General features: G+C 37.8%; 1 protein-coding gene across 1 annotated transcript; it reads left to right on the forward strand.

Moving 5' to 3' along the window:
- The first annotated feature begins 10,899 nt into the window (after positions 1 to 10,899).
- Positions 10,900 to 22,959, forward strand: ELOVL7 (ELOVL fatty acid elongase 7). The gene is made up of 7 exons (XM_010021319.1): positions 10,900 to 11,136; positions 13,515 to 13,705; positions 16,209 to 16,289; positions 16,705 to 16,761; positions 18,481 to 18,586; positions 21,294 to 21,430; positions 22,750 to 22,959. Exons 1-7 carry the CDS (start codon positions 11,073 to 11,075, stop codon positions 22,951 to 22,953), a joined length of 840 nt encoding a protein of 279 aa, XP_010019621.1. The 5' UTR covers positions 10,900 to 11,072; the 3' UTR covers positions 22,954 to 22,959.
- The last annotated feature ends 1,811 nt before the right edge of the window (positions 22,960 to 24,770 follow it).

Raw genomic sequence — 24,770 nt, forward strand, 5'->3', positions numbered from 1 at the left:
TTTTCCTTTGTCTCCATGGGCCTTTGACTGACCTTGAATTGCCTTTACCGGATGTTTCCTCTCTCTAGTGTTTGTAGGCAGCTACAGATATTCCTATTCCATACTGATTGTTGGGTCCTGATGCTAGGGCTTTCATGGGAACACTTCTATGGTCCTTAGAAGGATACCTGCACAACAAGCGGAAAAGAGCATTTCTGGAAGTGCCGTTAATACTGAGCCAAGGCAAAAATGCTCCCATTCTTGTGTTCTCCTAGTGTGCCCAACCTCTGTCAAACTGGGTCACCCTCCAAGTGGTGCAGTCACCTCAAACGAGGAAAGTGCTGTAGAAAGTTACAGACCATGAAGTAGTGTAAACAGCGTCCAAGACAGCTACCCAAAAGCTTACTCAAATTACAGATAGAATCTGATGGGCTTTTATAATATGCTAATTTCCATGCATTCATCCCTGGACTCAAAGTATAAGCAGAATGCAACCTTGACAAGTGGCTTTGACTACAGGATGAGTCTGCAGGGTCATTTCCTCCCACTGTTCCTAACATTCAGATGTCTCTTTGCTCTCTGTCCTCCATTCCTCTGTGATTCCTCCCCTCAGTACAGAGTACAACTGCCACTTACTGGAAAATATCTGGCTTTTCTACCTCACCTCTATTTCTAAAACTGTATTTCAATTCTGCTGTAACTGTGGTCAAGTATAAACTGATTATTTCTCTTTTTTTAAGAGGAGATCATCTTTGGAATGCAGGAGAAAAAATAGGAGTGTCAGGAGAAATTTGAAGTCTGTTCATGTACTTACTGCTGTGTTTAGTTGTTCTGGCTGAGAGGCCTGAGTCTCCAAACAACAGTATGACGTACTTTCATAGGTTGCCTGACACTGATACTCATATGAGTATGTTTTGTAGTGATTAACTGAACTTTTCATCATGCTGAAGAATGTTGATTTAAACAACAACAAAAAATCCCCAAACCTAAGGCCTTTATATCTCATTGCATATCCTTCAGCAATTTGGAACCTCCAACTGCAGCTGTACAGATTGGACTGGAAAGATTTAGGATGTGGCAGTGTAGTAGCTTCCTGGAGCACTCCAAAAAGCATATTCGCAACAGTAGTTAATGTGCCAAGAGTGAACTTGGGAGCAGCAGCTTTTTTTATGATACTGTCAGTATGCTTCCTGGGGTGGGGTGAGTGTTCTAAGAGTTTAGTTTGAAACACTTAGCAGAGATTTCCTTTAAAACGGCTTTTATCACCCTAAAGCTCTGCAATCTCCCGTCTGTGCAGTCTTTGCCTGTGTCAAGCTTCCCAAAGTTCATGGTTGTGCTGTGCTAGTCATTGCAGAAGGTGCCGGCACAGCTGGTTCCAGCTTTCTTTTGGAACAGCCTCCTAGGGAGGGTGCAGTTCCTGATGTTTAGCAGTGTTCAACAACATGTCCACTATGCTGCATGGTAGCTTAAATAAAAGGAGGGTGGTGGTAAGGGAGGTTGTCAGCTGCCTTTAAAATTTATGCCTGCCTAATGCACTGCAAGCAAAATCAGAGCAGGAGTGTGTTATTTTGCTGCTTAGGATATCAGCCTAGGACCCAGAGGGTGGGTAGGTGGAGCAAGTACAAGGCAGTGGGAAACAATGGTAAAGGAAATCAGTCCGCGTCAGCGTAAAAGAGCAGCGTGGGAGCAATTCAGCTCTTGTAAATTGCTGCATTAAAAAGTGAACAAAATAGCATGTTGGAACGCCACTCTGGTGTTACCAGCATTACTACTTACCAATAATCTGAACCCAGCAAGATTACAGCTGGTGCAATGAAAGTTCCATAAAAAGACTTTGACTTTGCAATGTCATTTTGTCATGGCAGCTGCAGTGACAGTAGCTGAGTTGAGTGTATGCTATAGGCAAGATGAGAGTGTAGAAAAATACTTCTTTTTTTGGTCATGGTGAATTTTTTCCACTTTACTTTCTCACCCCTTCTTTCTGAAGGTATTGTGTTCTAAAGGTAATTATGTATTTTTTATCTCTCCTTCCTATGAAACTCCTTTCTGCTGTGTTTTCCTGTTACAAAAGACAGAAATGTCTCTCTTTGTCTGCCACAGGTGGAAATTTATGGTTTAATTTTTCTGTATCTACTTTTCTCCAGTGCTGAATAGCTTCGGGTACCTTGCCATCAATTACTTGGTTACAAGGTATCTTTGGAAATAAGGCTTATGTGGTTTGTTCCATTGGTATAGATTATCAAGATGTAACCTGTGTAACAAGTCTTGTTCCCATTTGTTTTAAGGATTCTTTTCTGGAAGGTGAAGTCTAGCTCTGCATATCTCTTTTTGTTTAGCTTCCACGGAGTGCCCCCCACTTCGTTTTTTTAATGACAATTTATGTCATTGTTCTGTTAAGTGATGGGTAAACACAAAATAAGTTCTTTACCGGTCCTTGTTAGTGAACTGCTTCTACTGAATTAATGGGATGTATGAGTTTCTCATATGCAGTTAAGTCATATGCATTAATTCTTAACTGTTAATAAGGATAGATGACAAAGCCAACTCAGTGACTCAGCTTGCTGCTGAAGGAAAGGGACAGTCTCACTCATGTCCCTTTGTATTTTGGCATGAGTAACTTTAATCAGGCATATAGATACAAGCAATAGTATTCATAATCAGAGTCAATTCTAAGCCATCTTACCCTGAGGTTCAACAATGATACAGACATGGTAGCGGACAGGGGTAAAGAGGGAGAGCTTTAGATTGGTCAAAATCTTGGCAACGTTAGCTGAGTCTGTTTAGCTTGTGGCCTGCCCTTTGTCAGGTGTACTGTGAGGGTGTTGATAACTGATATGAAAATACTCTTATCTGTCTTGTAGAAAGTTGAAGAGTCTTACCTAAACTTTCAAATAACTAAAACCAAGCAATCTTCACGCCCACAGTGAGGAGAAATTAAATGTCATTAGTCCTAGTTTGTGGATGCCCCTTCATTTTTAATCTTACAAAACACAAACTTTTGATGTTATCAGCCATCTTTGATCACTTTCATTCAAAGTATTTCATTAGCACTTGCACTCCCTCTGCCTTTTTAGAGCTTACCTATAAATTGTGTCTTAAAAATCTAGACTATGCTATCATTGCAAAGCAGATGAGTTCTAGTTCAGTACAGAGCTTTATATTCAGATTTGCTTTGTTACTAGTAATGTGTATGCACTTTAGAAACACCATAGCTGTAAATAAGTCTTACTTATAGTTATTAGAACTGTCTCTACTGTAGAGGACAAAAAAACCTCAGAATGGGTAAAGCTCAGCTTTTTACACAGATGCTGGCAAGTAGAAATGAGTGGGGAGTACTGGATGTACGAGTTAGCATGACTGTGCAGCACAGCTGAAAGTACTAGATTGTGTTACTGCTGTCTAGCCCCTGCTTCTCATTTTGTGAAAACTGGTTTAAAGTGATGCAAAGCTTAGTCGATCTGGTCTTGAAAGAAAGATTGAAATGCTGAAAAAAGTTTTCTAGTGACATGACAAACAAGTAGGGAAAATGGGAATCTGTTCAAGACCTCTGGATAAGGAGATGATTAACCTGGGTCAGATATGACCAATTACTAAATCAGTACTTTCCCAAAGGCCTTTGATAAGGATAATGATATATCAGTAGCTAGTGGAAGTTGCATTAATAAAAATAATTACATCCTAGGTGAACTTTTTTTGACTTGTAGGTGAAAGTTGTCATGTGATATGTGCCACAGGGCTCACTTCCTGAGCTGGCGTCACTGAGTGGGAATCAGAGGAGAGCAAGTCATGCACTCTGGGACCAGCAAGAAGAGCTTCTGCCCCAGGCTGGGTGCAGGAGCCACTCACTGCAGGAGAGGAGTAGGCAGGTGAGAGTAGTTGGCTGCAGGATGGCTGACATGCAAGTGCTGAAGTAAAGAGCTTTTGTAAAGACAGAGAAGCACTGGTAATAAGTTAAAATTCAAGGAGCTTTTCTCCCCTGCTTACGTTTTTGCCTTCATCTGAAACATTGAGAAGACGGTGGAGGAGACAAAACTGGGGAAGATACACTTAAATTCATGGTGTTCACTTCCCAACTGAAACCGGGAATCTTTTCAGGGGCCTGCCCCGAGTCTTTCTCATATTTGAGTTAAACTGATAACTTGTGTTAAGGTCTTGAACTGGGTTCAGACTTGGAAAGAAACTTCCTTCCAGGCTGATTTCAGGGACTGTTTGGGCTTGATGTGTCTTTCTATGTGATGTGGGACATCAGTCTCTAAGATCATTTTTGTGTGCGTCACTGCAACCCCTGGTGATGCATTTAAGATATGGATGATGCCAGATCTTTTTCTGCCTTGCTGTAGCACAATGTAATTTTTGTGTCTGTGGCTCTCATGTTGTAGAGTGTCCCATATGGCTTGTGATGGACACAGTGATGACTTGTTGTGGTGCAGGGTGTGAACTTTGACAATTCAGTATATGACTGTCTATGAGTATGCAGGACTGGACATGATAATTCTGCGTCCTCCCTACATGATTTCACTATCAGCTTAAAGGGATCTAAGACAAGATTGCTGCTCTCACCTTTCTCCCTGCCCACAGCATTGCAGTTCTTTTACCTCAATATTTCGTTTGCATGCACCTCAATGCTTTTGGGTGCAAGTAAAAAGAAAATAGCTGATTTTTCCAACAGACTAAGCTTTCAGCTGCTGTGACTTATCCTGCAGCTGCCAGGCCTGACAGCAGTGATGCTGTGTGACTGCACACTGGAGCTTTCCCATTCAGCTGTTGCTGGTGATTGATCAGTGTATGTGGACCAGGAGAATGCCCTTATGATTCTGTCTGGGCATTGGGCACAAAATGGGGCTGTACTCCTGAAAGATTTCCTACAGGAAGCAGGTTTTTTGTGCCTGTTGCCAGTGTTCAGCTTTGCTATGAAGTCTGCAGTATCAGTTCTTTTAACAATTTATAGGCAGGTGTGGAAGGAAAAACAATCTGGGCTTTACTTTATGCAGGATCAGAATGGGAAATCCATTAGTCTGGCAGAAAACCAATTGGAAGTGTGACTGAAATGAAACACGTTTTCACTAGTTCTGCTGCTTACAGATGATTCACACAAGTGAATGACAGATTTGATGCTAGTTTAAAAAGCAAAGCATTAAAGAGATATTGTGTAAATAATTCAGTAAGGGTGACTACACAGATGTAAGTATTAGATCTGTTATTGAATACTGCCAATGGGTAATTTTACAAGTAGATGTTCTAATATAGTTTCTAAAACTCTTTAATCTGTTTTTAGGATGTTCGCTTTTTTAAAAAAGGAATTTATATTTGTTTTAGAATTTGCCATTCTCTCCCCAGTGTCTGCTCTAAAATGTACATGCAGAGATTGTTGATGCATTCTGAGGAGTTAGGATTTGCATTTTAAAATGGACTGGCTTCAAAGACGAAGTTTGAAATTTAATCAAGGTAACAACTAATACCTCTCTTGAAATTTGGAAGTTTCTCAAAGTAGCTCTGCTGCATAGTGTTGCCTTACCTGTCTTTTTTCACTTACTTGGGCAGAACTGTCATCTGACAGGAACAACAGCGTTTAAAAGCAATATTATCAAAGAATAAAAGGCCACCTAATGCTGACCAGGATGTAGCCAACTTGCCTGTGAAACAAATCTTTCAAAAGGGTGGTTGAGAGAAGGCATAAAGGATGGGGAAGATGATAGAAACTTCTCTGAGGGAAAGCCCTAAGAGGATACATCCGGCTAAGTATAGAACTTCATTGCAGAATATGGGTGAGTAACCTGTCTAATGTATATAGGCAGTTTGTATTTGTTTGCCATATGGCATATGGGAGTAATGTAGTTAGAGTAACTGCAATTATGTAAGCACACACGCCTTGGGAAATAGGAAGGGCAGAGCTGGTATTTCCCAGGTAAAGCTTACGATACCATCTGTGAAATGTCTTGATTTAATTACCTTCTGAACTTCAAGAGCAGAATTAGCAACAGTATGCCAAGTGATTCTGAAACATGGAACAACTATGCCTGAACATGTAAGCCAGTATTACTGTCATTTCTTAAGCTATCATTTTGAAATCAGACCTGCGTGGGTCCATGCTTTCTGCAGACTCTCCCCATCTTCCAGTGGGGTCTTTGGGGTGGAGGTTTCCCCCATCATTACCTGCTTGCCATGGGGGTAGTTCTCCAGAACCTTTGTTTTTGGGGTCTGCCTTGGGTGGAAATTATTCCACTGAAGTTTAAGCTGTATTGTCATACAGGGATCCCTGTAAAAGTAGCTTGTTTGTCTTTCTAATAATTAGCTTTGCAAGTTCTAATGCAGATTCTTAACTTTAAGTTCCCACTGAGTTTTAGAATTTGTTTTCTGAAGTGACAGAGCTTACATTAGGTTGTTTCACTTGGTTTTCTGTCAAGTTCCTTTGTTTGCTTGTTTTCTTCAGTAACCATCAACATAAAACACTTCTGAAATTACTATTTAAAAGCAAATCTTGGTATCTGTTTTAATGTTTAAAAAATATGTAGGGGGAATAAATGAGCATCAAGAATGGCAAATATCTGTCGTGTGGGCTAAGCAAAGGAATGTGAGAGATTTCATGTTCTCATTTAAAAATAAGGAATGTTTGAGGCATACCAGTAATTCCCATTACAGGAATCACTAATAGTTTTGTGTGCTAACTGAACTTGAGCACTTCCAGCAACTTGTTACCTACTACTTGTCATCATGAGACATTCTCATATGGTTTGGTGTGGTATCTGTGGCATTTTTGGCCGGTGCAAATGATCTTATCATCTACTTTTGCCTCTGCAGTAAAGGTAATGGTCCCACTTGAAATTGGTTCTGCCAAGCTGAATGCCTTAACTGCAGTTAGTGGTCTCTTTCAGCTGTCTGCTGAGCTGCAGGGAACCAGAGGCTGGCAAATTACTTGCTCTTTTAACATAGACATCTCCCTCCCTTGCCTCACTTAGACTCCTTATTTTTATAATGGTGAGGATACATTTGTTCAAAGATGCCTTCAGAAATTATGTTAGTACAGCTGGCTTGAACCTAGATGAACAATATTAATTCCACTGGCATTTTAAAATAAAAATACAGAAAAGAAAAATAGCCCTTATTTCTTTATAAGAGCTGAGTACATTGCATATGCTTTTGGGGTGATTTCAGTGCTTGTTTTCCAAATGTGTGTGCTTGAGAGGACTACCTCTGTGTTCTAAAGAACTTTTCAAGCTAGGCAGATTGAACTTACATGACTGCATTTTTTCAAGTTAATGTAAATTGCTTCCAATATGTCATTTAAAATTACCTAATTTTGAAAATGAGTCTGCTATTGTGACTTCCCAATTCTGGGAGTGAACTTTCTAGACACTGTATTTTAAAAAGAAAAGTCCCTTGTGTAAGTGCATTTTAGTTGCATTTTTTGATTTTGTAACAAGCAGAAAGTGGAATATTGGAAATGAAAGTGCCGATGTGCCAATTCTGTAAGTACAATAGCATGTATGAAAACTAAATATGTATATTCTGACTGAACTATGGATACACAAATGATTAATGTTTAGGTGAGTTTACATAATGAAGAACTAAAGCTGTATATTTAACAAGTGTGTCCTTCTCTTCCCCCAAGTCTTTATCCCTACAGGCCAGATAATTCCAGTCTCACATTTAAAGGATAAGGTCTGTAGACTTCAAAGCTGCCATATATTATGGAGGACTGCATTATGGTCGAAGTGTTATCAGGTTACTTCTTAATAACATGTTGCACTATAAAAAAAAGAAGTCTTTCAGAAATGCTTTGGGTTTTTTGTTGAAGCACAAGTTAGTTGTTTAGTTTGTGTGGGGCACATGGGTTTTTTTTAACGCTTCCGTTAGAAAACCAAACATGCCTTAAACATATTATTTTCCAGTACATATGAATTTGTGAATGAAGGGTAACAGGATAAGACAAAATACTTTCCACACTGCCATCAACTCTACTTGTGGGTAGTTATCAAACAAAGAATCCTGAAAACCTAACATTAATGCAAACATTTGTTCACAGAAATGTTTCCAAAGGAAAACTAGGTACCTAATTAAAAAAAAAGTAGAATTGTAAAGCACATTAAAAGCAATGTAGTAGTGTTATATATGAAAGTTGATTTTAAGTAAATCTTTTAACTGTAGAAAAGTTCTGAACAGCACTGTTTTTCTCACAGATGTTACTCTTACTCTTAATATAATTAGTTTGAACTCATTGTACTTTGTTTACCTTCAGATTCAGGGTAATTCATCAGTCAGTATGTCTTTGTGTTGAGGCTATGGCTGCTTTCTGACTGCTACATCCTTCTTTCAAGGATAGTAACTAAACTGCAGAAACTTCCAGAACAAGTTTAGCATCTACTGTGGAGCTGTACCTTCCTTGCTTGGTTATGAACAGAAAAGAAACTTTGAAGTCTGAGAGCCTTGAAGGATGTCTTAGCTCTTGTGAAACATTTTAAAGGGGGAAGAACTGCAAATGCTGGGGTAAGGGGAGGTGGGACAAATGCCTCTCCATCAGCCTGGCTTGGGCTGGGAAATGTGAGGATTTGCTGTGTTCACCTGCTGCCTTTCTACTAGGAACAAAAGTGATCTGTTGGAAATAGTCTGGTTCCAGATAAAAAGCTTGCATTTAGTCCCAATGCCCTGCAGTCATAAGAGTTGCTATTTAAACACTGGCAGAACATTAGTCTGACTCTTAATGCAAAATTAAAGTGATGTTGATAAGTCAAGTGATAAATGTAAAGAATTGTGTATTTGTGAGGTTGCAGTTTTCAGGATGAGAGGTTTGCACTGTGAAAGGGGGAAAAAAAGTCAGTCGACACCCCCAAGCTCATAATAAATGGCAATTCTTTTTGGGCCAGCATCCACACAGAATTTCCTGGATTTTTGAAAGCATGTTTTGAAGCAGTAGGTTACTTGTTTCATTTAGGTTTTGGTCAGCATGTTGAGATAGGTGGTCTGACTGAGTTCCAGTAACATCATCAGATGAGAGTGGGAAAACTATCTGGCAGTGGAATTGGTGAACTATTTTTCTTATTGAAGAATTGATTAAATATGATGTGATATTGATATTCAGTGAATATATTTAATAAATATTTAGCCATACTGTGCACAAGGTGTCTGTAGACTTTGGTAGAATATTGTCCTAACTGCTAAACAAGGTATCTTCTATTTGCCATGCCTTGTCTCTTGATAGACCGTTCTCATGAGACTGAAACGGGAAGAATACTGGATCTTAAAGATAACTTATTTAAATCAATGTAATTATTAAAATAAGTATTTACAAAGTACGGATTTTTTTAACACTTCCCCCAGCACCAGTTACAGCTGATATGCCTGGCTGTCATAGTTGAGCAGTCTGAAAAGCTTGTGTATAAAACAGGATTGGTTTTATGTATGCTTGATGTAATTTATAGTTTGGTTTATGGAGCAAAATGGCAGCGATATTTTTAATTTGTCTCTAACTGTAATATCTTTTCTCTCATGTGATTGCTAGTGCCAAAAGGAAGAGGGCCATTTAAGTTTCCATTAGAAAAGGAAGAGGATATCCCATGCTGCTTCTGATTTTGTCAGCACCTTCATAAATACAGAGCTTTGCAGCAAACATTGTAATATAAACATAGGGCATGTGAAAGTGGTCAGCATAAAGGCATTGACATTGAGTTGGGGAATGCTGATGCTGGAGGATGGTATTTCTGGAAAATGTGAACTTTAAAAAGACTAGCAGAGGGAATATTTTCTGAACACAAAACTGATGGTGGTTTCAGTTGTTCATCAGACACACACGACAGAGGTGCCAGTGGGCATCGAAGTGAGAACTGGGAAAAGGCAGGTCAGATGAACTCTAATGGAGGCAAGCTTGTCTGTGTTGCATTCTGTGATGAAGAGTGGGTGTTGTGTGCTTTGAGGCACCTAAAAACTCCTGTGAAGTGGCAGTGAATAGGAGGGTGCTTATAGAAGTGAAGATAAGAGCAAAATTCTTTTTCAGGAGTGTTAAGGTAAGGATAAAAAAGAAGATGATAGTGGGGAGACATGAGGAGAGATGCATTACCATCATGAGGGCTGAACTGGTTCTCCTAACCTCCAGCTGCCTTAGTCTGGAGGAGATGCAGACAGGCAGCCTGAGGAAAGGAGGTGGTTATCAAGGTGTGCTACAGCCTGGACTAACAAATGTGTGAATAAATAGTGTGAGGGTTGCACAGGGGTATAGAGGGAAATCATATGGTGAAGTGAGATCCTGAGTGGGAATAGGAATGACACCCTTCTAACATGTTGGGATTTTTGAAAAGTCTTTTCTAGACAGAATGAGGCAAGGGCAGGGCTGATGAGTACTTGATTTTGGAGGAAAAATCAGCATTCATGTAAGCATACTTTTCTGAAAAGTTTTACATATGTAGGTGGTGCTGCATGCAAACTGGATGTGCTGGATAATTCTTGTGAGTTAGTGATATTACCAGTGGTACTATGACATTTCATGATCCTGGTGTGGAAACAGTTGATTCACCACGGTGTGATTTGCATGCAAATTGTATCATAGCTAATTATTGTATTTAAAAGGAGCATGCAGACATATTAGCACCTTTCTTTCTTCCCACCTACCTTAGAAATACTTCTTGGTTAGAAAATTAAAGTTTTCAACAGTAAATGTTGGAAAGCTGAACTTCATCACACAACAGTGACTTGGACTGTTAAGTGGAGATGGTAATAAAACTTAATTTAAGCAGCTGCTCTTTATTTATATTCACCCTTTAACTGTAATGGTTAACCACAGCATGGTTTCTTGAGATAACACTTTATAGCATGGAAGCATCTTGTTTGGTATGTAGAGATTACAAAGTCATATTGTTGTGCATAACAGCTCAGCTATAAATTAGCCCTAGGCATAGTGTGATGTGGTCAGTAAACCTCCCTGATCTGTATTTCACATATGGCGCTCTGTTGGCCCTCTTTCTATTTTTTCCTTTCTGTTTTCTGAATATCCTTTCCAAAACACTTTATTGACCTTTATTTTATTAATAAAAAAAAAAATTTCTATATTTCTGTTTTGGTTTGTTTTCCTGCAGGCAGCATCATAAAATCTTAATCAAGTGAAAATGGCCTTTAGCAATCTGACATCAAAGGCTGTGCTACTGTATGATGAATGGATTAAAGATGCTGGTGAGTCATTTAAATCTAAAACTTATTAACTTCCAATAATTCTGAATAGCAGTGCATAGCTATTCCAGGTATACTGTTTATCAACTTAAAGTAGCTTGTCTTCCTGTAAGTGTTTCTAAGAATTGCCAAGTTACCTATTGACATTTTGAACTATGAAGAACAGACTGCTTGGTGCATTTTAAAAAAAGAAAAAACTCAAACCCCATCAAGTTTATGGGTTTAACCTTAGACTGAATAAAGTGCAGACAGTGATTCTTCCATAGTAATTTCTGGCTTACCTGAATTGTATGCTTTAAATTTTTTCTGTACTTCTGAGTGCAAAGGTTTAACTCTTTTTCATTACCAAACAATGGTGTTTTTCAGTTAGTTGAGCTAGGTGCATGGTATTTTGCTTTTGCAAAGTGAAAGAAATAAAAACCTTGCTAAGTCACAGTATCTCAAAATTAATCCTTAAAGTAATTAACTCTGACACAGTTCTGTTTTGAAAAAGGATGTTAGTCTCTTATTGCAGCTGGTAAGAGATATTAAACTTTGCTTTAATGTTGTTGTTCTGTAGTTCTGCCTACTTGTCAAAAAGTTATGAAGATGATCTCAAGTCTGGGGTTAAGATCCATCGATCACAGTAGCAGAGACATGTTCCTCACTGTGGTAGGCACATAGTGACAGGGATTAGCTGATTCCTGGGGAAAACCTGAGAAGCAGTTAAGGTTTGATCAATAAAATTACGAATTTATCTTTTCCAGTATAGCTGAGAACCATTTGTCCTGTTCTGCAGAATCACAGCATACAAACGAGAAAGGAGTTTTATCAGTATGACTCGTGGGGTGAAGTGGATTGGGATGGAGCTGAGTGATGGAGCATTTCTGCTGCAGTGTACATGACTTCAGAATTTGAGTTCCTTGTCTCCCTGCCTACCAGTGCTGTATTTGGCTTTTTATGGCATACTGTTAGTGGTGGGATGTTGTTTCTTCAGGATCAAGCTGGGAAAACCAGTGGGAAAATTTTGGTAGTACCAGTGCAAGGGGTGGATGCAGAAAAAGCAGTCATTTGTGAAGAGCTGGTGATTCTCTTGCAGTTCAACACATACAGGAGCCTAGTGACGTATTTCACAATCCTTGTTGGTCTGTGGGCAACATCACGGGGCACATGACAGGCTGTGAGCAGCATTATAATATGTGCTTTCACCGTCAACCTGTTTTAAAACTTCCGGTGGCTGTAAACAAAATCGGAAGGTATCTTGGGTGATGTGTTGCTTGAATGCTGTGGGTGGAAAAATCACAGACTTCAGACATTTGGCCATGAATTAAGCATTAAACAAAAATTGTAGTGATACAATTTCACCCCCCAAATACAGCTACGAATCGTGAAAGCAGCAGTTTACTGAGTCACTGGGGATTGGACCAGATGACCTTTGAAGGTCCCTTCCAACCCAAACAATTTTATGACTAGTTAAGTTTGAAGTCACTCAGAAAATAATATTCCAAAAGTCAGTTTTTAAAAACTATATAGTAAAACAAAAAGTACATGAAGCTCATATCAGTTCTCCTGCTTATGGAGAAATGTGGAAGTCTTTGAGCTGCAACCCAGTGGTGGACCACAGAAGGGTGCATTGGAGTCATGGTGAAGCTCGGGGAGTGCCTGCCAGCCTCGGCTGCAAGGAGAGGGAGCAGGGTGTGCATAGAAGGAGGACGCTGCAATACTTCTATCTGGGATAACTGGACAGTAGCTGGCAACATTTTTGCTGTTTGGAGGCTTGTAATATGAAAGCATTTGTTTTATGGTGCTGTAAAGTGTTGACATGTCTGGACTGAACAGGCATACAGCCTCAAGTACCAAGCTGTGAACACCAGCTTATTGGACAGAAGGTCTTCTAACTTTAAAATCCTCTTCCTTACTATTTTTAGTGTCATACTGCTTATAAAGCTCAAGGATCTTGAAAAATGGGGCTGCTCCTTGTCTGTGACTTGAACCTGTGAAATAAGGTTCATGCTTTTCTAGAAGAATGAAATCTCACATGGAAAGGCAGCCTCAGTGGTCTGCCTGTGCACTGCCTTCCTATGCTGCCCTCTGAGCCCCGTTCATGTGTGAAAGCACAGACTTTTCATGGAGAGCCCTAGACAGAAAGTCATGCCACTCATCATTCTGTGTCTCCTGTTCATTGTGCGTGAAGAATTGATGCAGAAGTGTTGAATTCTACAGGTGCTGAATTTTGTTATCCAGTCAGTATGGATTTGAGATGAATAGACTCTGAAACATGATCAGTGACAGTAAAACCTAAACCATTAAGAATTAAGTATCTTCCTGTAGCTGTTTTAGGATTTAATAAGTACTGGAAAGATCCAATTTGTATTTTTTATTTTCTTCCTCCCCTCCTCTAGATCCACGACTGGAAGGCTGGCCGCTCATGTCTTCACCTTTTCCAACAACCTTTATTGTTGGAACCTACATTTATTTTGTCACTTCTTTGGGACCCAGAATCATGGAAAATAAAAAACCTTTTGAACTGAGGCAGATAATGGTGTTTTATAATTTTAGTGTGGTAGCCCTCTCTATATATATGACTTATGAAGTAAGTACTACTTTTATTTGTAATGTATTTATATGTCTTGTGTTGCTAACTACTAACTTCTCTTAAACTCATTAATAAAACCCCCACTTTGCAATTCTCAAAAAGCTATTATTCTGATTGTTGTAATTATATTCCTCTGAGCAGTATACTAGAATAGTTCAGATGATACTTCAAAAAAGGGAGTAAGTCATACCTAGAAGGAAAGATTGTAAAATATCTTATGTGTCATTATATGTAATTTACAAAATTAAAAATTCTCATAACTTATTTCTCTGGGCTGTAGCAGATAAAGCAGACTAATGTTTTCCTTAGTCTGCTGTAACTGTTTCTGTTCTACCACATAATAATCAATGCTGATTTTTCAAACACTGTATAGAGTATGTTTACTATCAAATAATCTTCAGATGGATCTGCCTTTTAAATGAGAGAAGTTAACAAAATCTAATCTTTATCTTAAAAAAACAAACCAAAACCAAACAAAAAACTTTAACAATGCCCCCCCCCAAAAAAGAAAAATCCAAACCCCCTCCAAAACAAGTTTAAAAAAAAAAACAAACCCCAAACAAAAAAACAACCAAAAGAAAAACACCCCTCTTCCCAAAACCCAAACCATGAAAAAGTCTTTAGCATTAATCTTCCCCTACTCCAAATATAGCAGATGCTTTTTTCTCAAAAGGAATGTTGAGAGTTTGCTGTAGTTCACAGCTCAAGCAAAATGTTAGACTTTGGAAGGCCTGATGAGTTCTATAGTGTTATGGGTTGAATGACCTAAAAATCCTTGGTATAGACTGAAGCTACACATTAGGTAGAATCTTTAATTTGCAACCTTAATCCTTAAAATAGCTAATGACTGTTGAATTTCTTGCTTGGGTAGGCTGGGTTTTTTTGGTGGTTGTTTGGGTTCTTTGTTTTGGTGTTTGTGGGTGGCTTTTGAGGATATTTTTTTTTTTTTTTTTTTTTTTTTTGCTGGTTGTTTTTCTGGCTGGTTGTTGGTTGGTATTTTGGTTGGGGTGTTTTTTTGGTTGGCATTTTTTTTGTTGGTTGGTTTTTAAAGTGCAGCTCTTTAGCAGTAGCGTGGATGATAGTCTTATTCTTTTCTTTGGTGAAGCATCATTATGCTAGTACTGACCTTCTTCATGTTAAATATAGCTATGCGGCTATTACAGGTTTGTCAAACTAGTAATGAGAAGTTGTCAGATTATTGCACCGAATTGGCAGAATACCTTTCTGTTAGTTCAATTTGCATAAATTTAATCATGATCTAACAGTGAACTGCATGACATTTCTTTTAACAGCACTCTAAAGGCAGTGCAGCAGCTGCTTTGTGTCATGGCTGTTGTGAGGAAACTGGTAGGCAAGATGTACATGTTTGCTCTTTAGACTTTGTTTTGAAAAATCACTGAACTTCCTTTCATGGTTTGGTGCCAGGTTAGTTTTGGTATAACCCTCAGAAACAAAAAATAATATTAAAGTTCTGTTAATGACTGGTACTGACACAGAATTCAATTGGTCTGCTGTAAAGACTTCCATGTTACAATTTGATGAAAGAATGCATGGATAGAGCGTTAACAGATTGAATTTCTGCTATTGTGTGGTGCTCAGTAAAAAGCTGATTCTTTCCCTCTTTGGAACTAAGCCATTTAGTGGGTGCTTTAGAATTGTGCTATCTGGGTGGTGCTTCGAATCTTGTTTTATTTAAGCAACTGATTCTTTTAGGAAGTTAAATGGACTAAACCCCTCCATCTGTTAAGAGAGCTGACCTCCTATCATGCATGAGTGGATGTTGATGATCAACGGATGAGAAATACTTTATAAACAGATAGAAGATACAGTAGTGCTAGTGGATGCTGAGCTTTAATATATTCCAAGAGAAAAGATTAAATTATATTTGTTACAGACAGTCCTTCAGTCATGCATATGCTCTTGACTGTAAAGCTCTAGCTTCTCATTGCTCATATCAGTGAAAGACTAAATGAATGATGCTGTTTAAGTAAAATTTTAGAAACTATGATAGGAAATATACAGTGCATGCTGATTTGTTCCTTGTCTTTCAATTAAGCCATATTTTTCTGTTGTGCTGGTTTTCCTACAGTATTAAGTTGCTGTGCTGGTTTCTTTTTCTTATTAAGATGGTTGGTTGTGATAGCAATTTTCAGAAACTACCAAAATTATTTGTTTCTGTGGTCTGATTTACACAGTAAGTTGCTTTTTTTACATTGATTTTGAGATGCACCTGTTTCTCCTCTTTGGTTACTAATGCTGAAATTATGGGTGTAGGAAGAAAGTTCTTGTCTATAGGTGTGGTCCTGGAATTAGAAATTCATTAATTTGCAATAGCAAAGGATTAGTGGATCATTAGCCCACACAGAGGTAGGTGATTGACATGGCTGCTAATTCAAAAAGTTTTTAATATTGTTTTCTCCTCCTGTTTAGTGATTGTAAAACTAATCCTAAATTAATGAAATTTTCAAAATTTTTTCCCTTTCCCTTTTCTTTGCTCCAGTTTCTTATGTCAGGCTGGGCCACAGGGTACTCGTTCCGGTGTGATGTTGTTGACTACTCAAGGTCACCTACAGCTCTGAGAGTAAGTTGCCAAACACAAAACTTAATTGTTATGCTACACTGAATTTATTTTTAGAAATGTTTTTTGTACGACCAAATGCACTGCAGTAGAGAGGAATGCACTAAATTGAAATGGCCTTTTGCATAATATGGAGCATGTGAGTTTACTGGAGGGGTTGATTGTTTGGTAGAAAGAAAAAGGCAATGTATTTGTTGGCTTGTTCTTCCTGGTTTTAAAATTCCTTCAGGATTAAATGTTTTGTGTTTTTAAAGAAAAACCAAACAAACTTATATTTAAATATTTAATGCATACCTTGTGACATTGCTTACTCATTCCACTAGTTTTCTTTATATACTTTCCTTTATTTTTTCATGCAGCTGCTTAGTTTTATTTATGACTACTATGATTTGACAGTTCCTGGCTTTTACTCTTGCAGATGGTACGAACTTGCTGGCTTTACTACTTTTCCAAGTTCATTGAATTATTGGACACGGTAAGTATTTGTAGCCTAATAAAAGAAGTACTGATGCTTCCTTTTCACAGTAGAAGAACAGGTGCTGTTGGGGACTGAGGGGCATAAATTGGTTTTTATTCAGTACTTCAGTCTTCAATTATTGGAATACTATCAAGGTGTTTACCCTTACTATCTCTTCTCATCTTATTGTCCCATTACACTGTCATTTGTTGATAGTCAAGAAAAATGTTAATAATGGAACACACTTTTAAAAACTTAGGAATCCCTGATAACTCGTCTGTTTAACAGCCAAGTATACTAACCTGTTGTGCTATGGCAGTCCTGTCTCAACACTGCAGATAAAAGAACAGCTGGTTATAGTGAATCTTTTCCATCTTCAGATTTTATCTTCCACATTCAGAATATTCAGCTCTGAATGCAGCCTAAATTTGACATACATACCTGCTCTAAATTCCTGTGTATGTCTTGGAGGTCATGACTATAGATGTGTTTGATGTCAGGCTGGCACTCTCACCTGTTTTTAAAGTCTGATCAACAATACACTGGGGCAGCCTGCAGACCTCACTTGCCACCAGCAAGCACCTGCCTTCCCCTCTTCATGAGACCAACACCTAATAGAGTTGTCTTAGACATTCTCAAACCAGTTTCAGAGGGTTGGAATCAGCTGTGATTTCGTTTGTGCAGGACACAGCAGTGGTGATTCAAGAGCTGGCTCATGAGCAGTTAGGATGTCATACACCCTGTGAGCAAAGTTAGCCATCTAACTTTCATCTGCAAATACTCATGATTCAGTACTGGAAGATCTTACTGACTGAGCCAAATGGAATGGTAATGGAAGGGCCAGGAATGCTAAAACTGGAAAAGCCTGACAAGTTTAGTCCTCTATTTACCTTTACTTTACTACCTGCTGGTTAGACTGCTCCTTTTTAATTAGTCCTGGGCCTGAGTTTTTTTTTTCTTTAAATTTGTTTTGTTTGAAGCTGCCCAATCAGGTACTTTTTCCTCAGCAGTTTTTTTGATTTATTGCAAAAATGATTTCTCAGCTGTATTTAAGTCAGCTGTTCCCAAATGTTTTCCCTAGCACACCAGACTTCTTTTCTTCTGTGTTTATTTGCTTGCCATCTGATCCTACCCTTTGCATGGCCTGACTTCTTACGCAGTTTTCTTGCTCTGTCTTCCTTTTACACTTCCCTCAATGTCTGTCCTTTAAAATGTGGCCCATCAATATAAACTAAGAATACCTACATATGTTCAATTCAACTTTGCCTTTTTCCGAGGATAGCTAAGTCAGTGTTCATAAAAAAGTGTTATTTTTCTGACTAGATATTTTCTACTGTTTTAGTCTGTTGCTAGGTCTTTGGCTAATTTTTCCAAATGGCCTTGCATTAGTAGCTTAGGGGACTTAAAATCTAATGCTTCTAGATACTTCTCAATCCCAGTAAGTCCATCTTAGGCTGTCTGTTGCACACGTTAGTGATGGCTCAACCTTGGGCATTTGCTTTCAAACATTGCTATGGCTTTTGAGATGCCACAGGTGGATTTTACATACTGGTTTAATTATTTTTGAAAACTAGTCTGCATCTCCGGAGTCTCAGTTTCCCTTCTTCTCCCAAAACTAACTGTGAAGAATTGTTAAATGTATAGTAGTGAGCAACTAGCACTAATGCATAGTTTTCTGTAAGTATGTTCAACTTGATTATCTACTGTAACATTGCGTTCATTAAAAATCTGTTTCAGATTTTTTTTGTGCTGCGTAAGAAAAACAACCAAGTAACATTCCTGCATGTCTTTCATCATTCCATCATGCCATGGACCTGGTGGTTTGGAGTCAAATTTGCTGCAGGTAGTGGAGAGAGAGTTGAAGTTGTACAGATCTTCTGGTAGTAAAAGTTAACTATGCTAGAGAAAAAAAATTGCAAACATTGGTGTTTTTAAAATTAGATGCCTGCAGTATTTCATGAGAGCAACATAATTATTTAAGTGTGTGGGGGGGAGGAATACTGATTTTTCCTATTTGACAACATTTTGTGCAGTGTTGGTTTCTCTTAGGGGGGTGAAGGGCGCAGAAGAGAACTTTTACATATGCAGAGATGTGACCGCGAAATCAGAAGTGCTAAGCAAGACGCATGAGGCAGATAACTGTTGAAATTACTTCAAAGCCATTTGTTCCCCTTTGTAGCTATTTTTAGTGGCTTCAGGTAGTGTAATTGGGGCATATTTACATCCCATACTTTGGCTTTAACAAAACCACAGAAACTTTTTTCTGGATCTTACTTATTACAGAAACTTATTTGAATTGTACTGAACTGGAAAGTCTTTGTCCACTCCCACCTTACCTTCACTTTCTCCTTTCCTGTTTGGATGTCTGTGTACACATCTTTCTGTGTTGTATTATTAGTGTGCACCATTAATAAATAAAGGTTGCCATGAGAATAGCCTCATAAACACTGAGTGGAGAAATGCACAGTCATTTCGTAATCTACCTCTGTGAAGGTGTGGGGTGGTTTTTTGGAGTTGCTACTGAGAAATAGGAGGTTTTTTTATGTTTCTTCACTCATGTTCTCTGGCAAGTTTTTTTTGTTATGTTTTTTTTTTTCCAGAAAATGGGTGAGAAGAGAACCATTGCTTATTAAATCTGATCTGTTATGAATGCAAAAAAAAAAAAAAACCACCTGGGAGCAGTCCATAGAATTTGTAGATGGACTCTTTTGAACATGTCCAATGTGCAGATTTTCCTAGTGTATAGAAGAATATATTTCTGCTGTATTTATTGAGGTTTTGTTAATAGGAAGCTGGTGTTTTGATCAGGTCTTTATCAAATGTTGCTGAGTAACTGTTATTTCAATTCATTAATGATGAAACTGTGAATAGCTTTCTCAGCATACAGTTCAGTGTGTTTGTAGGTCTGCAAAAACCCCCAAGCAACTAAAAGTCCCTCCTCTTCAGCCTTCAAAAGTTTCCATTTATAGGTGATTAACTGTAAATCTTTATCCGTACTTCATTTGGACATCAGATCAGTATGCTAGCTACAGGCTTCTGATTTTGCATCAGATTCAAATTTCCCATGTGATAATTTGACATACTTTCAGCAAAGTGTGCAAGAACTATTTTGTCCTCTGCTAATAATAGTCCTTCATATATACACAGAGCTGTGTTTGTTCCTACAGCTGTATTGCTTATCTTTACACTAATCTTATCAAATATTGTTCTGTTTGGTGCCTTAATTTTCTTTCCAAGAATTTCAGTCCTGCTGATGGTTACCTTGTATTCAGTTTCATCACTATTTGTCCTTCTAAATGGCGGCATTGGTCAAATTTTCGACCTGGTAAAAAACCAATGGGTTTGCATAGAGATTTAGATTTTTTTTTTTTTTCCCTCTGATCTAATGCAAACAAGGAATTATAAAATGGTGCTTATGTATGGTGTTGCTTTTTGTGGCATATTTTTGTACTGTTAATTAGGTGTTCTTTCTTTTTGTTCTGCTTTAACTATTTGTTTTTTCTTCTGAATATTCACTGTGCAAGCCAAAAAAAGTATGTATATTTGAACTGTAAGAACACTCAAATTATTTTTAAAAATACAAATAGCTAAGTTTCAAAGAAAGTTTGCAATCACAACAGGAGGAGTTATGATCTATCAAGCTGGAAGATTAGTGTGAGCTACTAAAATTACAAAAGATGGTTTTTGTTTTTTTTCCTTTTAACTTGAATGGTACTTAATGGAAAATTGGGTTGGGTTTTTTTTTTCCTCTCACTAAATGTGTGCTTTTCTGTCATCTTGCTTTCTTCCTGATGCTCAGTATTTTCATGTTCATATTTCTCTTAAAAATACCTTGCTGGCTGCCATTTATTGGATCATTGTTACCTATAATTTCTTGTGTTCATTAAAATAACATGATTTTGAGCAGGATCATCTAACTCCATGGTTGATCCAATGGAAAAGGAAAAGTATTTCTTTACTTGCTTTGTGAAAAGATTGTATCTTACATGTTTCAGTCATGAGTTCACTATAAATGGGACCACTTGGTCTTAAATTTCCTTTTTGCTCCAAGTATGTTTTTGAGGTGGATGGTGGATTTATGAGATCCTCACTTAGGTCATGATTCCAAAAACTTACTATGTGAAATTGTGATTCTTTCCCTGGGAATCTGGAAATCTGTGTTGGGGAAAGAATTATTAGTTGTCCTCTAGAGCTCTGCAAAGTTCATTGTGATGTCTAGCAGAGAGGTGTAAACTAGGAGGAACGCTGTTTCTACTATTTTCTCTGAATGTCCATTACATATATTTTTTAATAAGAAACAATTTAAAGAGTGAATCAAAAGAACAAAAAATTCCACTAAAACCTTTTACAGATAATTTGATCACCTAGGTTTTCTTGCTGCTTTGGAAATGCTCAGAATTGGTATCAGGTTAAATACGTTGTGGATTAATCAAAGCCTGTAGGGTTTGCGGTGCATGGTTTTTCTACCCCAAAACAAACTTCTAGGGCTTGAGGTGGCTTTTTAAATACCTGGTGCAATAATACTGCTACTGTGTTTGTTTTTTCTACAGGTGGTTTGGGAACATTTCATGCACTACTGAACTGTATTGTCCACGTTGTCATGTACACTTATTATGGAATCTGTTCTTTGGGACCAGCCTATTATAAATATTTGTGGTGGAAAAAATACATGACCACTATGCAACTTGTAAGTAACTTGTTTGATGTAAACACCTCTCAAAGCTGATTGTAGTTAACACAGAATTAATGCAATACACTTGTACTTTATTTATGTTCATGTATGTAAATACACTTGTACTTTATTTATGTTCATGTATGTAGCTTATGGTTGGTACATGGTTTACCCATGTTTTGAGTGAAACAAAGGTGAGCTTTCCTCAGTTATATACTTAAATATGCTGATTTCATTCACTATAGTCACAGATTTAGACACATGGGCTTTTCAGGTATACAGTATTTGGTAAATATATTTGCAAAACTCATTGCCTGTATGAAAATTATTGGCGTGTAGTTTACACCAAGGAAACAAAAACAATGAACAGAATACATGGGGCTAATAGTAACAAAGGAAAAAGAAGTATTTCTTCAGAATTTCATGTTTATTCTTTCATAGAAAATGTCTATTTAGAGAATTCACTTCTGTCTAACTCAGAGCATTAAAACCTTCTCTGCAGTAATTACAGTAAGTGTTTTATGACCCTTAGATCACTTTCAGGAAGTAACCACTCTGGGTGCCTTTTCATGCCTGGCCTTTTTAATAGCTGATTTTTGAAAATTCAGCTTCTGGCTAAAAAATTAGTTTGGCCTGAGCAAGGATGCTGATGGAGAAGGGAAAGGAGCACGGAGAAGCAGACATGGCTGTCTGCTTGCACCAGCTCTGGTGTTAACAGAGTAGTTCACGTAACCATGTGTAACTGAACGATTTAGCTTGAATATTTATAACTTAAAGTCTTTTTGTCTTGGAAAAACTACCAGTGGATTATTAACTTGGAGTTCATGTGGAAACTTTTTTTTGTAATTGTCCATTAAATTGTTCTTTGGGACCTGAAGAACTTTGTGTCACATGCTAGTATGTGGGGAAAGTGCGAAATCATGTTCTCCAATCCTATAATGGTTGCCTTTTGGTGTTGGTTGGTTGGTTGGGTTTTTTCTGGCTAATTTTTCTGAAGGAAAAGCCTCCCATTCTGCACTAGCCAAACACCATCTCCCGCCTCCTTTCTTCTCAGAACTGCCCAGGACAGACTCCCATTCTCCTAGTATGGGTTTCTCAGTGCTGCTGATAGTTGAGTTTGTCTCAGGACTTCACTCTTTGCTCTATGGAAATGCTTTTCAGTGGAGTAACATTTGCAAGAGGGTCTATAAAGGTGCATCTCTGTCGATTTTAAAAAGAGCTCTCCCTCAAGGCATTCTGTTTTTCTGTGTGCAAGTTGTGCTGAATACCTTTAAGCTTCTGTAGTAAGGTTGATATTTATTTTAAAAAGTATTTTCTTCACCTTTTTCCTCCAGGTCCAGTTTATTTTGATTACGGGCCACATTGGACAAATCTACTTAATGGATGATTGTCCATACCAGTATCCAATTTTCATGTTAATTATCTGGATGTATGGCTCTATGTTTTTGGTCTTGTTTCTCCACTTCTGGTACCACGCTTACACAAAGGGAAAGCGACTACCAAAGACGGCAAAAAATGGGATCAGCAAAGATCAGTGAAACAAACTCTTATCTCTAAAACCAAAAAAGTGTAAAAGTCGAAGTGGAAACTGCTTGACAATCGAGATATTTAGGTGCACACACTACATGGTGTATATTTTGTATGTTTTCATCCAAAACAGAATTCGTATTTTTACCATAAGTTATTTGGGATTCAGAATTCGGGGGATGTGGAAAGCAGCAGGGATCTCTGATTAAAAGAAAAAAAAAAAGCAATTTTGTGACAGCTTGTTCATGTCTATTCTGTAAGAAATCAATGGACAGATGATCTCTAGAAATGCTTGACAATAGCAATGTTCACTGGGAAAACTAAAATGTGTATGACGAGTACTGAGTACTTTGAGCACTGAGAGAAAAAAATACTTCACCTTAAATGTTGTAAGTTGCTGAGACTGTCAGCTGCATTTTATTACAAGAATGAATCTTCAGTAAGTACTGTTTATAGAATCTCAAGCTTATTAGTATAGTTAATACATAAACATTGCTACATCTGTTTACAAACTATATAACTTTAAAGAAAGGATTGTATGTTAATCTGTTGAGGTATGGTGTTTCATTCGAAGATCATAGATTTTTGGATATACTGTTTAAGGTAACTTAATTCATTTCATGCTGTACTCACGAATATATTCTAAATGTTGGAATCCTACTGATTTGAAGATTATCTGAACTGTCTTATAGTGTAATGATCAAAAAAATCTTACTGACTTGTTCACCAAAGTAGCCTAATGTACTTACTAATCAATGTATCTATGGATATATTTTGATATTGGTAGCTTAGGCTGTTTAGGCAGGAAAATAATCTTGTCACTCAGTAGCCAAAATCCTAGTCGTCAAGTAAGTTTAAAAAAATATACTTTTGATTGAGGCCTACATACCACCCAGCATGATTGTACTGTGTCTGCTTTCTTCCATTTCCATTATCCATTGAAATACATGCCTATAAAGATTTTCCGTTTGGTTTTGTTATTATTATTGTTTGGGTTTAAGCACTCAAGGTTAAGGATTCTCTATTAATAGCACCAGTTATGTTGCCCAGAACCAGAAAAAAAGATAGGTGCCATTCTTTGAGCTGCTGAGACTGGGGCAGGCAGTGATGGCTGGGCATGACTCCATTCTGTGTAGAATTAACCGGTATGTTGTTTTCCATGCTTAAGCAGCTTGTTAGGGTCACACATGTACAGAAATCAAAGGACCTAGCTATTTGTATGCAAGTTGCATTTGTACTGTATAAATTTATTAAGGAATTGGTGCATGCAACAGACGTAAATGTGGAGTTGAAGATGTTCAATGTTATCTTTAAAAGTACTGTTTTCTATTACATTCACTAACAACAGAAAAGAAGCTTGTGATATTTGTTCTGTGCTTGTTCTATCTGTGGGATAGTCAAACACCCAAAATTTTGGGTCAGGTTTTAATTGCCTCTGTGTTGCACAATTCCAAGAAGTAACCTGGATACTTTTATGGGGATACTGCCATTTATGGTGCACTGTTAATGCTAAAAGGATTTAAACTTTATCTTGGACATGAGTTGCAAATGATTTATTGTGAGATTATATACAAGTTGTCTGTATAAAACAAATAAAAAATAATTTATATTCTATCTTTCCAGTATTTAATCACTGTAGCTATCAACTACCATGGCAGGTTGAAATTAGATCCCAGAAAGGATTTGGATGACTTGAAGTGTATATTGTGATCCCTGAATTTTAGATGCTTGATCCCAGAATTCTCAGTGCTGAGTTTAGGCTCCCTGTCAGTGCATGCAGACAGGTGCTTTAGGACAGAATCCTAGTCAGCTAGGGTGCTGATCAGGG

The sequence above is a fragment of the Nestor notabilis genome, unplaced genomic scaffold, assembly GCF_000696875.1.
Source record: "Nestor notabilis isolate BGI_N333 unplaced genomic scaffold, ASM69687v1 scaffold7719, whole genome shotgun sequence".
Taxonomy (NCBI): domain Eukaryota; kingdom Metazoa; phylum Chordata; class Aves; order Psittaciformes; family Psittacidae; genus Nestor; species Nestor notabilis.

What these genes read in the sequence shown, in the direction of transcription:
- ELOVL7 (XM_010021319.1), top strand. Translation starts at nt 11,073, where the DNA reads ATGGCCTTTAGCAATCTGACATCAAAGGCTGTGCTACTGTATGATGAA. An exon ending in CTATATATATGACTTATGAA is followed by an intron (nt 13,706 to 16,208) that starts GTAAGTACTACT and finishes TCTTTGCTCCAG; the next exon opens with TTTCTTATGTCAGGCTGGGC. An exon ending in ACATGACCACTATGCAACTT is followed by an intron (nt 21,431 to 22,749) that starts GTAAGTAACTTG and finishes TTTTTCCTCCAG; the next exon opens with GTCCAGTTTATTTTGATTAC.